This window comes from Typopeltis vanoorti, chromosome 18, assembly GCF_054136105.1.
Source record: "Typopeltis vanoorti isolate ZY-2024b chromosome 18, IOZ_Tvanoo_1.0, whole genome shotgun sequence".
Taxonomy (NCBI): domain Eukaryota; kingdom Metazoa; phylum Arthropoda; class Arachnida; order Uropygi; family Thelyphonidae; genus Typopeltis; species Typopeltis vanoorti.
Window position 1 is genome coordinate 9,401,007 of NC_143566.1, and position 14,197 is coordinate 9,415,203.

The 14,197-nt window shown below is 36.8% G+C and overlaps 1 protein-coding gene across 4 annotated transcripts in view; it reads left to right on the top strand.

The window, feature by feature from the left end:
* Window positions 1–1,363: 1,363 nt before the first annotated feature.
* Window positions 1,364–14,197, top strand: part of LOC150096480 (uncharacterized) — a 245,833-nt gene continuing 232,999 nt past the window's right edge. For 3 of the 4 annotated variants that reach the window (XM_090407867.1, XM_090407869.1, XM_090407868.1), the window contains exon 1: window positions 1,364–1,711. In XM_090407867.1, coding sequence (XP_090263993.1) covers window positions 1,468–1,711 — 244 coding nt within the window. In that variant the 5' untranslated portion in view covers window positions 1,364–1,467. The remainder of the gene's footprint in view (window positions 1,712–14,197) is intronic. The other variant, XM_090407870.1, reaches the window with a different exon arrangement.

Below are 14,197 nucleotides of genomic sequence, written 5' to 3' on the forward strand. Positions count from 1 at the left end.
ATAACTGAAATTTAATATTACATTATTTTAAACACTAAAATGAGACTAAAAATTATATGGTAAATTAATACGCATGTGAAGTGCTAGAGTTACAATTGAGACTTCTATTATGATGATTGACAACTGCAGCTCTTGGACTCATAGATGACTGACTACAGTGAGGTGAGGTTGACTTTTTTCTTTTTCATATTTGTTATACATGTGTTAATTTAGCGGTTTTACATTGAGTTCATCTATGATAATAAGGTAATAATACCCTAAAATGCAGTGAATGAAACGAAAGCAAATAAAAATTTAGTACTTTTTTTTTGAGATCTAGTACCTTTTTCCTGCATAAGTTAGTACGAAATATTTTTGCTGAGTGGTCACCCTGGGGAGGCCATTCCACGCTACAAGAAAGCATGGCGAATTCGTGTTTCATTCAGATTTGTTTCCCTCGCAGAAACAAAACCTGAATCAGCGAGCCGTTTCAGCCTGAATTATGCCAGACAAGCCCATGTGGCTTATTAGATAACACGGATCTTCCAAAGTTGTGTGCAAACATCTTCATCTTGCACAATGACAGTAAATGCATGACCTGGTCTGTTGCCTCGCTTTTTTCTCGGTGTCAGTTTGCTGACGTAGCTAAAAATGGAACGAGTAACGTTTAAGTGCATTGCCCAAGTAAGGAATTCGGTTAAGGAAAGATAAGTTGCTTGATAATTGCAGGCCATTTGCACAATTAATGAATAAATTTCCATTCATTAGTAAATAGTGAATGGAAAATGCTCCAAAAAAAAAAAAAAGTCGAAGTTTTCCGAACAAACCAATTTCCTCATTATTTTATTTTATTATTTTTTTTTACAGAATTTCATATAAAAATTAATTATTCGATTTAAAACATCGCGGATATAATTTAATATTATTTTATGATTATGTAAATTTGTCTCAAAACTGCACTCGAGTACATTTAATTAAAAAAAAAAAAAATCCAAAAAGATGAGTCGCTTTTATGAGCGCCACAGTTGAGCAATATTTTCAGCATTGCGGTCTGCAAGTTGGTTGATATTTCGCCACGCGAATAAATGTGTCACTCGAAAGCTTTAAAAGTGTTTCAAACTACACGACCTTGTTATTTTTAAGCCGTATCAATTTACACAGCTATTCAAATTAAACGCTAAGCGAGATATTGCGGAATAAAGACAAATTTACGATTCGAATTAAAACACAACAAAGCAGCTGTCTATTGACACAAGTGGCTTTATCTTTATTCAGCTGTTTCCGCTTATCACCCCGGTAATAAACTGGCCGCGAACATCGCGTTGTGCGATAAATTAGGGATTTCCAATTTTGTTTGTCTTATCGGGTGTATATAATTGCGAGCAGCGGTCGCTCGCTCCCTTCCTTGCAGGACGCAACACTTCCGAACGTTTTCGAATCAAACGTTTTGTTCGCCAATGTGCAGCATCAATAGCTCAACTTCCGCATATGAAAAGAACGCTGCCGACTATTCTGGAATTGTTTTCTAGGAATCGTTTAAATATTTCCCACATGAAGTTCAACACAGTTTTCTGTCGTGAAGCGCCAACTGTTTCGGACAACCCGGGAACGGTAGAAAAAGGAAACCAGGAACCAGACAATGGGTTGTCAATGTGGGTGGCCGCAATATTTATCGCATCGATAATGGCGGGCACAGGAGTCCTAACGCTGCCCCAGGCCATGGGTCGGTCAGGTAAGTTTCTCTAAAATGCTTCTCAGTTCTGTATTAGCTGCGCGCAGTAGCCGCTTCAGCGTTTGAGATTTATTTTGGGTGTACACAAATTTTTCGCAAACGAAGCAGTACGTTCTTATACTGTGTGCAATAAATTATGGATATCTTCCAGTATCATACTGGCGACAAATTAAACGCTTATATAAAGACAGTTTCTAATGCCCGAAGCAACCAGGGCTGCGGATGGAAGAGATGTCTGTTAAGTTTTACGACCGGTTTGCTTGTTTTGTTATTGGGGATGGGATAAGGGAGAGAAATTCCTGCCATCGTCATGGGACCTGCCGGCAACTTGAATTCAATTGCAAAGCCTTTTATAAAAAGTGCTCGAAGTTTTGGACGAAAAAGAAGTGCACGTAAATGACAGTAGTCGATCAGTCCCAGCAATTACAGCGCGTCCCACTTGAGGGATGCGCTGTAATTTAATGAGGCTGTTCGTTAAAAGACGGAAACGTGGTGGCAAAAAGAAACAGCCAGGTAGACCATAAGAGACGGCGATCAATTGCCGTAGATAAACGGTGCTGAATGGCACTAAACTTCGCAGCCCATCTTTTTATGGGGGACTGCGTACAACTCGAACAGCGACCCCAAACACTTATTACGAAATGCTCCCAGACAGTTGGAAAACTGTCCGAGAAATAACGAAACATTCTTCCATTCAGACTGACGTGTGCGGTTGCCGCCAGGAGAACGGCATTTACCAGAGCGCATCGACACATCTGTGTGGCTGTAGCGTTATCGTGTGTGGATGCCTCTTCCAGTTGGGACACGGAGTCCTTGTTGTGGTGTCGAAGCAAATGACGGTTCTGAGGAGTATTGTCGCGAAGCACTGCAGAGAATCAGTTAGGAAAAAAGAGAAAGTCGGCTTCTCAAAGGAACTGACCGTCATTTTGGTGGAGAAAGGAATGAGACAATTTCTCGTCAGGCCTCAGTAGGCAAGACGAACGAAAACGAATGTCTGTGCCGATTAAAGATCTCCGATACTTTTGAAAGCATCGCTGACCCACAGACTGTTAGTAAGCTGGCGGTTTACGGCAGAGGCGGGTATGAGGACAGCTCATTAGGCTGTAAAATTGCGTGTTCTTCTTGCGGTTTGCTGTTTTGCGGGATGAAAAAACGTCAAACGCCGTATGAGATCAGCTAACGTACCTTCAACTGAAATGCCCTTATAAAGGTTCTTCGGATCTTCAACGGAATCAGTCGATACCGAATGAGCTACCGTCAGAAGGGTGTTGGTTGGAATTACGGCGAATCAATTAAAGTTTAACCTAGTTCCTGGGAGAATGTGATATGGGGATTTCCTTAGCTTGTTCGATAACGGCGATGACCTTTGGATGAAAAGTTCTGGGTTCGAATCCCTTCTAGGAATGTAAAGAACCTTTTATAAGGGCGTTTCGGTTAGCTGATCTCGTACGAAGGTAGAAGGATTTATCTTTCCAGATACCGGCCTGAAGAACACACGCAAGTAACAGACGAACTGATTAAGTGGCTTCGACTAATTCCAAATAAACGATGTGATCGGGACTGACCATTGCGATACATATTCTTAAAATCAGGTAAACACGTCTGAATGCGGTACCTGCCAGAAGAACGCTATTTATAGTGCAGTTTTGCTGAAGTGAACCCAAAAGGAATCCCAGTACTTTTGATTCTGAGTACCGATCAGCACTTGAAATATTTTATATAAATCGTATTATGATATTCGATTCATAAAGTATGAGATTTTCCATTGCTGGCTAAAAAATTCTGTTGACTGAATAATAACAATCGCATAATTTTGTAACATTTTAAAGTTTGTTCAATAATGAGGCATTCTTGCAATAATGGAGCATTTATTTAATGGTTATTATTTTCTAAGCTGATATAGCTTATCACATCTGTGAGAAGGAAAAACACATCGTTTTTTCTTGCCACGTTCGCCGGTTATATCGCACATATTGCGTGTCAGCGGGTGCTCATTGACTGTATATTGCCTTTTTTTTTTTTTTTTTTTTTACATTGGACGAGTGCAGTTTCAGACATTCGATAATTATGGAAGGCTATATGTGTGTGTGTGTGTGTGTGTGAAAGCATGATCATTAACTCGGTTAACATACATTTTTATAAAGAATTGAATGAGTAGAACCGAGATTTAAGTAAAAAGGTTTTAATATAAAAACACGACTAGTTTCGGCTTGTAACAGCCTTCATCTGTGACATTATAAAAGAAAGAAAAAAGAAAAAAACACTGAAGCTTAAATAAACTATGAACATTATAGAGAGTCTCTATACATAATTGACATTAAATCGTCGTGGTTGTATTTAAAGGTGTTCTTTCGTTAGCTGTATTGTTGGGAAAGTGCGTGCTAGTAGCATCTCGTGAACGCCAGTACATGATTACAGCTGAATGACAATCTGGGAGGTTGCAGCTCAAGTTATTATTTGATGAATAGGATTGAAGATGATTTCTCTAGATTCCACGATTTTTCTCTCTAGTTCATCATTGCAACGGAAGATGTTAGTAGATTTTTCCCAGCAGACTTTGTGACTTTGGTTTTCATCATTAGGATTAAGTTTTAAAAGAGGTATACCGTGAGTAGATATATCGATACAAAATTAATAACGGAAAAAACTCACGTATAAAGATTATTTAATAGTATAATTTTCGCCTGTGTGTCACAGGCATCTTCAGTACATTAAGCTCAAATTAAACAATAACTGACAATTCCAAAAAGCGCCACCTAAGTAACTGGTGTAAGATAACTAAAAAGGTCAATAACTTTCCTAAAAATAATAAAAAAAAAATAATAATAAAAAAAATCAATACAATAAAAAGTTAGGAAAGATTAGCTGATTTGTAAAGTACTATCTCCCATAAAGGGGATAGACGTAAGCCGTCGGATCTGTTTAAGTTAGGAGAATGAAGTAGAGTTTCACATGTTTCTTTATAAAGGCGTTCCATGAGAAACTGACTTTTGTGAAGAACTCTTGTCTTTCTCCAATGAACTCTGTGTCTAGTGAAGATGGCATGTTCTGCAAGTCCAGACTTTTCAGGTTTAAAGTATTCAATATAAGATTGATGTTCTTCTAGCCGAATAGAGGCAGATCTTCCCGTTTTTCCGAAATAAGATAATCCACAAAAGCACGAAACTGGTAGACACCTGGATGATTAAGATATGGAAGCTTGTCCTTAGGAGAAGTGAGAAAGGTGGAGATTTTTCTAAACGGTCGAAAGGCAACAAAAATATCCAGTGTTTTAAAAACTTTTGCTATACGTTCACTGATGCCTTGTACATAATTGATAGTAATGCGAGTTATTTCTTCTGTTTGAAGAGGAAACATATTAAAACTGCTCCAAGTTCTTTTAATGAAGCAATTCTTATAACCATTAGATAGAAAGGAAGAAGTTATATATTGTAGTTCTTTCTGTAAAAGATCGTCTGAAGAACAAAAGGAGTGGGCCAGATGAACTAGTGTTTTAATAGTTCCTGCCTTTTGACTGGGATGGGGATGAGATTCCACATGGATATAATGGCCTGTATAAGTCTTCCTTCTATAAACTGAGAAATGTAGGTTACCATCTGGTTGGCGAAGAATTAGAAGATCTAAAAAGGCTAACTGCTTATTTGATTCTACTTCTAGGGTAAACTTGATTCTAGGATGAAATGCGTTTAACTTAGTGAGAAATTGTTGAAGTTCATCCGAAGAGCCATTCCATGCAGCAAAAATGTCATCGACATATCTGAACCAATGAGTAGGTCTGGGAGAAATGTTGTCAAAGATGCGTTGTTCAAAATGTTCCATAAAGAAATTGGAGATAGCAGGAGAAAGAGGATTACCTATTGCTGTTCCTTCAATTTGTTGATACAACTTATTTTTGAAGGAAAAATAACCAGAATTTATTACAAAATCAAATACGTTTACAATGTCTGAAGGAAATTCCTGTTGTAGTAATTTAATACTTTCCAAAAGAGGCACATTTGTAAATAAAGAAACAACATCTAAACTGATCATGATATCAGAAACGTCCAAATGAAGATCTGAAATTTTATTTTTGAAATTCAAAATATTTTTTATATAAGTATCAGTTCTTCTAGTTGAAGAGGAGAGTAAATTTGATAAAAATTTTGAGATTTTGTAAGTGGGGCAACCTATACAATCTACGACTGGTCTTAACGGAATGCCTGGTTTATGAACTTTTGGAAGACCATATAATCTAGGTGGACGACCGAAGAAGGTTTTAAGTTTTTTCTTTTGATCTTCATTCCATGTAGATACATTATCTATAAGAGTCTATGGTCTCTTCAATTGACTCCGGGTAGGATCCGATGTAAGAGGCCTATAAGTTGAATAGTCGCGAAGTAAAAGAGACATTTTTCTCTCATATTCCTTCCTATCTTGAATCACTACAGCCTTCCCCTTATCAGCTTTCGTAATAATTTAATTATTGTTATTCTTCAATGATTTCAATGCTTTAAACTCAGAGTAAGAAAGATTAGGACGAGGAGACTTGGCATGAAAAAGAATTTGTGCACATTAAAAACGTAATCTGTTGGCTGTTTTTGGGATAAGGATCGAATACCCCTGTCTATGTTATGAAAAAAATCCATAATTGGCACCTTATTCGGCGTAATAACAGCGAAATCATGTCCTTTTGATAAAACAAAACGTTCATAGTCTGTTAGTGGACGTCCGGAAATATATATAACTACTTTATGTATATCAATAGTATTATTACTGGATCTAGGTATGCTGACCAGTGATTCAAATTTGCGTTTTAGCTTGTCACGAGAATCATTAAAGACCTTTAAGTAAGAACTTGAAGATATGCGCATTAGAGTAGTAAAAGTTTCAACCGTTAAAACAGATTCCAGAGCATTTTTTATATCCATAATTTCTCTATTTAAGGGGCAAGAGATTTTTTAGCTTCATGTAGCTGATTATTTAAAAGAGCCTTACTAGCTTTGAAGTAGATCCGATGAGCTTTTGGGGACCTAAAAACTTATTTTATTTTACAATAGGTTGGAATAACCTGGGCCATCTTACATCGTTTAAGGAATATTAATCTGTTAATGCATTTGGCCTTCTTTACCAATACTTTACCGTATCTAGCAGATAGGTTATTCATACATCTTACATCTCCTCCTGGAGATGTGCTTTGCATTATGGGTAAATATTAAGATTAGTGATCAGGGATTATTCTACTTTTATCATGAGTTATCTTGGTCTTGCACTACCTGCAGGGTCAGCTAGACTTGCATTATGTGCAGGCGCAAACTTGACTTATTTGTCTGTTTGCTTACTTGGGAAATGGAATAAAACCAGGTTTAAAATAGCTTGGTATCTTTAACATTTAATATACCCAAAAATACTTTCTACATTTATATCTCCTCCTGAGATTTTTATTTAATAAGGTTAAAACACCTTATGGTAACTTGTTCTGGTAAAATACTTATAAGCTCTGTATTACTAAAATCTTGATGTTTCTAGCCTGGCTCCCACTGATGAGACCTCAATAAAGGCCGAAACCGGTCTGGGTAGTGGCCCCTTGCCTTTAATACAAAGCATCATACATCTTCTCCAGGAGATGTGCTTTGTATTATGGGTAAATATTAAGATTAGTGATCAGAGCTTATTCTACTTTTACCATGAGATATCTTGGTCTTGCACTACCTGCAGGGTCAGCTAGACTTGCATTATGTGCAGGCGCAAACTTGACTTATTTGTCTGTTTGCTTACTTGGGAAATTTAGTAAAACCAGGTTTAAAATAGCTTGGTATCTTTAATATATATATATATATATATATATTGAATGACTAGAACCGAGATTTAATTAAAAAGGTTTTAATATAAACACACTACTAGTTTCGGCCTGTAACAGCCTTCTTCAGGTGACATTATAAAAGAAAAAACACTAAACATTGAGGGTTAAAAGACTATGAACATCATAGACAGTCTTTATACATAATTAGCATTAAAATAATGCCAAATACCTCAAAAGTTTTTCAGGGAAATCACCTTCCTTTATCAAGAACACACCACAGAATTTGTTACATACATCAAGGATATTACAGTTGATGAAAATGACATCATGGCTAGCTTGGACATAACTTCTTTGTTCACTAATGTCCCAACAGATGAAGTTCTAACATTACTCAAGGACGAGTTATCCAAAAAAATGTTAGCCTTGCTTACACATTGCATCAGGTCCGGTTACTTCAAATTTCAAGATAATATTTACAAACAAAATCATGGACTGGCTATGGGTAATCCTTTATCTCCTGTTCTTGCAAATATTTACTTAGAAGATTTTGAAACCAAGGCTATCTCTTCCTTTATTTTAACACCTAAAGTTTGGAAACCTTATGTGGATGATGTCTTCATTGTTTGGAGCCATGGACATGAATCCCTTGTGGTTTTCCTCGAACATCTCAATAGCCGACATCAAAGTATTAAGTTTACTGCTGAGCTTGAAACGGATAATTCCTTGCCTTTTCTTGATGTCAAACTGACTCGCTCTTCTGCTGGTAAACTAAAAATATCGATATATAGAAAACCCAATCTGCACAGTCAATCCCATCATTTCCCTCCTCATAAGCTTGGAATAATTTCCACCTTGGGACATAGAGCCCGTTCTCTTCTTGATGATCCAAATGAACTGCTTGCAGAAATAAACCATCTGAAAACTTCTTTCGAAGTTAATGGATATTCCAAGAAAATCGTTAACAAATTCCTTCTTAATCCTCCCAGACATCACTCAGAAGAAACAAATAGATTCAAAAGCAATATATCTATTTCTTACATAAGTACTGTTTCACATAAATTAGCAAAAGTTCTAAAAAATACAATATCAGAACCTTGTTCACTCCATTTCCAAAGATCCGTTCCTTAATTAGCCACCCAAAACCTTGTCATCATCAACTCAAATACCCTGGCGTATATAAAATATTATGTGACTGCGATATTCCTTATTTCGGGCAGACAGACAAATCTGTCGAAATGCGTATGGAAGAACACATGAGAGACATTACTTACAAGAGACAGCGAGCAAGTGCATTATCAAGTCATATCCTCTTCTCGGCTAATCCTAATGATGATAACCAAAGTCACAAAGTCTGCTGGGAAAAATCTACAAACATCTTCCGTTGCAGTGACGAAATAGAGAGAAAAATTGTGGAATCGAGAGAAATCATCTTCAATCCTGTTCATCTAAATAACAACTTAAGCTACAACCTCCCGGATAGTCATTCAGCTGTAATCATGTACTGGCGTTCACGTGATGCAGCAAGCACGCACTCTCCCAACAATCCAACAAATGAAAGAACAGCTTCAAATACAACTACAACGTTTTAATGCTAATTATGTATAAAGACTGTCTATGATGTTCATAGTCTTTTAACCCTCAATGTTTAGTGTTTTTTCTTTTATAATGTCACCTGAAGAAGGCTGTTACAGGCCGAAACTAGTAGTGTGTTTATATTAAAACCTTTTTAATTAAATCTCGGTTCTAGTCATTCAATTTTTTTCATAAAACTATGTATGTTAACCGAGTCAATGATCATTCTGTCATATATATATATATATATATACAGCAATTAAAAATACACTTGTACAAAATCAGAATTTACGTTTATAAAATAATCAATGTGTTTTGATGTCATTTATGAAATTTCTAGATTTTTAAATATTTTACATCTCTCCCAGTGGCGGTCCATACATAAGCACTGCGACAGTGCTGCACCCCATGGAAAAAATGAAGAAATTTAATTGTGTTTGTGTTTATAAATAATAACAATGCTTACAACATTATATAAATGCAGTACAACATATGTTAAAGGTTACAGCTTATGTTTTGACATTGATTGAATAGTTAATAATTGGAATTGTTCGATTAACGCTTTAGATTACGAAACAAATGCACTGCGATCTAACGCCGATATTCATTTGCACGTTACCTCATTCAAACTGTAACTTCTCAAACGGCAGTATATGTTTAGTATGTCTGCGCTCGTTGTTTCTGTGAGATATGAAACGTTCATTATTGGCGCGTGTTCGTGGTGAACTTTTTTTTTGTAAATCTTATTTTATTTTGTTAAAATAACATATCATTATTTATTTATTATAGATACAAGGCTGAATTATGGCGAGTGTCACTGTTGAAAATATGAAAAGAATTATTTTTCAATTATCGTTACACAAAATAAATGCACTGCGATCTAACGCCGATATTCGTTTGTCATTGTATGTCATTGCTATTGATAGGAAACTTTTATTATTGGTGTTTGTTCCTGGTGAGGATGAAATATTTTTAATATGTAAATTTATTTATTAATAAATTCGTTACTGATTAGGAAAAAAAAGTTTTTTTTGTTTGTTTGTTTTTTGTATGTGCAGCAACCCCACTTAAAATTTTTACTGGCCGCCACTTCATCTCTCACTTAAAACGAGTGAAAAATGCAGACATCAATCAATACAACATTTCTTTGCTATTAAAATAAAAAAAAAAAAAGAAAGAAAGAAACGGAAAAAGACGTGACTATGTGAGTGAACCAGGCTGAAGACTCAGTGGAATTGGCGTTTACACTCTCAGCGCTAAACCGCCCAAAGAAAGAGAGTTACCAATTCGATTCTAGTCGCCGACTAGAGGAATTTTTAAAAATATGAAGATAAATAATATAAATACACATAAAAATTATAATTTTGAAAATATAAGACGTAGCTTATCCACGGTATCAATGTACTAATGTTTAAAAAACCTGTCGTGGGTGGTGGTCGCATATGGGAAGAAGCAAAGAAAAAAATCTATGAATTATGTACCGAAAAATCAGACGGAAATTACTTTTAAATGTGGAAAGTCTCTCTGCATAAAATTAGTTTGTTAGAATAACGTTGCTTAGAAATGCTCTCTTGGTTTCATAGAATGGGAGAAGTAGATTTACTCAAGTAGTTTTAAGTACACACACACACACACACACACACACACACACACACACACACACACACACACACACACACACACACACACACACACACACACACACACACACACACACACACACACACACACACACACACGCACGCACGCACGCACGCACACGCACACACACACAAACACACACACATTGAGCATATTATTATTATTATCTGAGACCTCCAGGGAGTCAAGGACTCATCGAGGGAGGCTATAAATCAACCAAACCAACTGTCATACCTTCCCTTAAATTCATTCACAATAAATGCACTTACTACCCCTTAAGGCAAACTATCTCACTCACTGAGAGAGACACCTAGCTCTTGCCCATATCTTGACTGCAAACAAACTTAATTTCCATGGATGCCCGCCCGTGTTCTCTCCCCACTTTCCATATAACGAAAAATTTCATTAGATATCCTATAATACCCATTCAAATGTTTTCAGACCTCTATCATATCATCCCTCTTTTTCCTGTTAATCAGAGTCTGCAATCCACATATTTGCAATCTCAACTCATAATCAAAATCCCTTAGTCTGGATATAATCTTTGTTACTGTTCTTTTCACGCTTTCCACAGCTTCTTTATCCCCTTCGAACCAGGGAGACTAAATCTGCACACAATAATCCAGGTGTGGTCTTATCAAAGCTTGTAAAGAGGCAAAACGACTTCTTTTTCCTTGCATGTCAAGGTTCACTTCAACATCGCAATTATCCTCTGAGTTGTATTTGCAACTTTTGCGATGTGACCTTTGAACTTCAAATTCCTATCCACCAATACGCCAAGATCCCTTGCCTTCTTCAGTTTCTTGTCGCATGACCCTGCTAATATAATATGCCTCTGGAAATCTCATTATGCTAAAGTGCATAACTTTACACTTAATAACATTAAACCGGTAGCTATTTTCCTTTGCCCAAATTTACAGCCTATTCAAATCATTTTGTAAGTGCTGAATGCTGAATATCAGTAGCTAATTGGCTACTGATATTCAGCAAATCTGCCTATCCTCGCATCATCGGGAAACAATTGCATCTGATGTTAGACCCTTCCTGGTATCATTAATGTATCGATTAAACAATAATGGCCCAAGGACTAGGGTGACCGTACGTACCGTTTTGAACAGGACAGTACCGGTTTTTTTTTTTTTTTTTTTCATATTTCCCGGCCGTCCCGCCGTTTTAACAAAAATGTCAATTTTGTCCCGTTTTTAATAAAAACCTATAAATATACTTTAATATTGGTCAATCATAAATTATTATTCATAACCTATAATCGGAGCCTGTGTAGCTCAGTGGATGTGGCGTTTGCACACCACCGCGCTTGGCCGCACGAAGGAAGACTTCATTTCGAGTCTAGTCGGCGACTAGAGGAAATTTTTCTAAGCCTTTTTTCGACCGGTTCCCGAGTTAGTCGATCTCTGGCACGGGCAAGCAGGTTTTTCCTCCTGGAAACTCGGGTTTTTCGTCCTGTAAACTCAAGAAAATCGACACCGTAGAACCCACATTATTTCAGACATTAAATATATTGTGTTAGGGTTAGGGACCACGAGATGGCGGCACATTTGAGCAGTCTCTCTTCACTGCGTACCGCTTAATTTGTGATAGCTTTGGGCGATCTGTCTCTGATTGGGTACCAGTGGAGATTGAACTGCCCACTCAGTCTCCAAAAGTTAGATAGGGCTAAATGGCCTCGCCTACTCCCGTATACGGGAATAAAAAGGCGTTAGCTGATTTTTTTTTTTTTTAAAAACCTATAATCGTATATCAATATGAAGGATACCAGTAATTTGTATAACCATGAAGGCGCAGCACGTAGAAGCAGGCAAAGCATGGATTCGTAGCGCAAAACAAAAAAGTTTTTGCTTTGCCTATTTGCTAACCGGTGGCTTTGTTATTCAATGCTGGTATAAATTTCATATTTTTTTAAAATTTTAATCTTATTTTTTAAAGTTTGACGTCTATCCTTGCAATATCAAAGAGGCGAAACTGCAGTTTTAATGACGATCTCCAGAAAGAATGTAAATGTATTAAACGGGACAAGCTGTGTAGCGATGGAACAAAAGCAGTATGCCAACATTGTAATGTCCGTTTTTCTGTTGTTCATGGAGGCAGAAACAACATCCACGTAGCCAGAAACATACGGATGCTGAAAAGCCTCTGGCAGCAATTAAAAACATCAGCTCGTTTATGGTGAAAAATGATGGTGATAGTGAAAGCGATAAAATTGCAGCAGTGATGCTCGTATGGCTTATCATGCTGTGCATCACGGCCAAAGTTTTCCCGCAAATGATTGCTTGTCGACATTGATAAATATAATTTATGAACCAAAATTTTCTTCAGTGTGTACCAAATCAGAAGCAATAATTACCAACGTTTTATCACCATACATATTGGGCGAAATAATAAAGGATTTGAATAAAACATAAAGCATTATAATCAGTTTAGATGCATCAAACAAAAAAGACATCAAACTTTTTCCAATCGTTGTGCGGTACTTCCTGGTATCGTGGCATTTCCTATCAAATGCCTTACCCTGGTAAAACATTCAACCTACAGTGTTGAAGGAAGTAAGTGTCAAATTTACCTTACAAAACAAATTGTTGCTTTCTGTGCAGATAACAAGAACACCAATTTTAGTGGTTGCAAAAGATTTGGCAAAAACTTCAAACTGAACTGAAGCGATAGATTATTGGTATTGGTTGTAAGACACATTGTACACAAATGTCTCCAGTGTGCTGTCGACTGTTTACCAATATATACACAGTCAGAGCTGAAGAACTGAAAAACTTTTATGACTTTACAGTCATAAACGTTTTTCACAATTATGCTAAATTGTTAGAGCATAATGCAAGATTTTTGTCCTTGGGTCCACCCAATTAGCTTAATTGAAAAAGATAACATTTCAGCTACAAAAGTAGCCATGAACATTGAAAAACTTGTAAACAATTTGGAGTCCAGAACATAACCCCTGTCCCGTTTTTGCCATCCCAATGTCCAGTTTTGGTCTCAAGGAAATACGGTCAGCCTACCAAGGACTGAATCCTGAGGTACACCACTGGCCACTTTTAATCTGGCTGATTCACACGCACCGTATACAACTTTCTGATATCTGCCTGTCAACCATCCTCTGATCCAAGTCAAGCGTTTATATTCCAATCCCAGATTTTCCAGTTTATTCAACAGTCTTTCGTGTGGTATCCTATCAAATGCCTTAGAAAAATCCAACATTATCATAGTGTATCCATTCCCTTTATCCAATTCGGCCGTAACATTATAAAATATGAGCAAATTGCTAAACCATGAAATTCCTTTAGTAAACCCATGCTGATCCTTGTAGCGTTTGTCTACTCATTTCTGTATGCAAGTTCTTACCAACTGCTCCAAAATCTTCACTACCACACCAGAAATACTTATACGTCAGTAGTTAGACACATCGGTTTTTGCTCCACCCTTGTGCAATGGAACTAAACTACCATACATTCCTTCCATTCCTGAGCTGA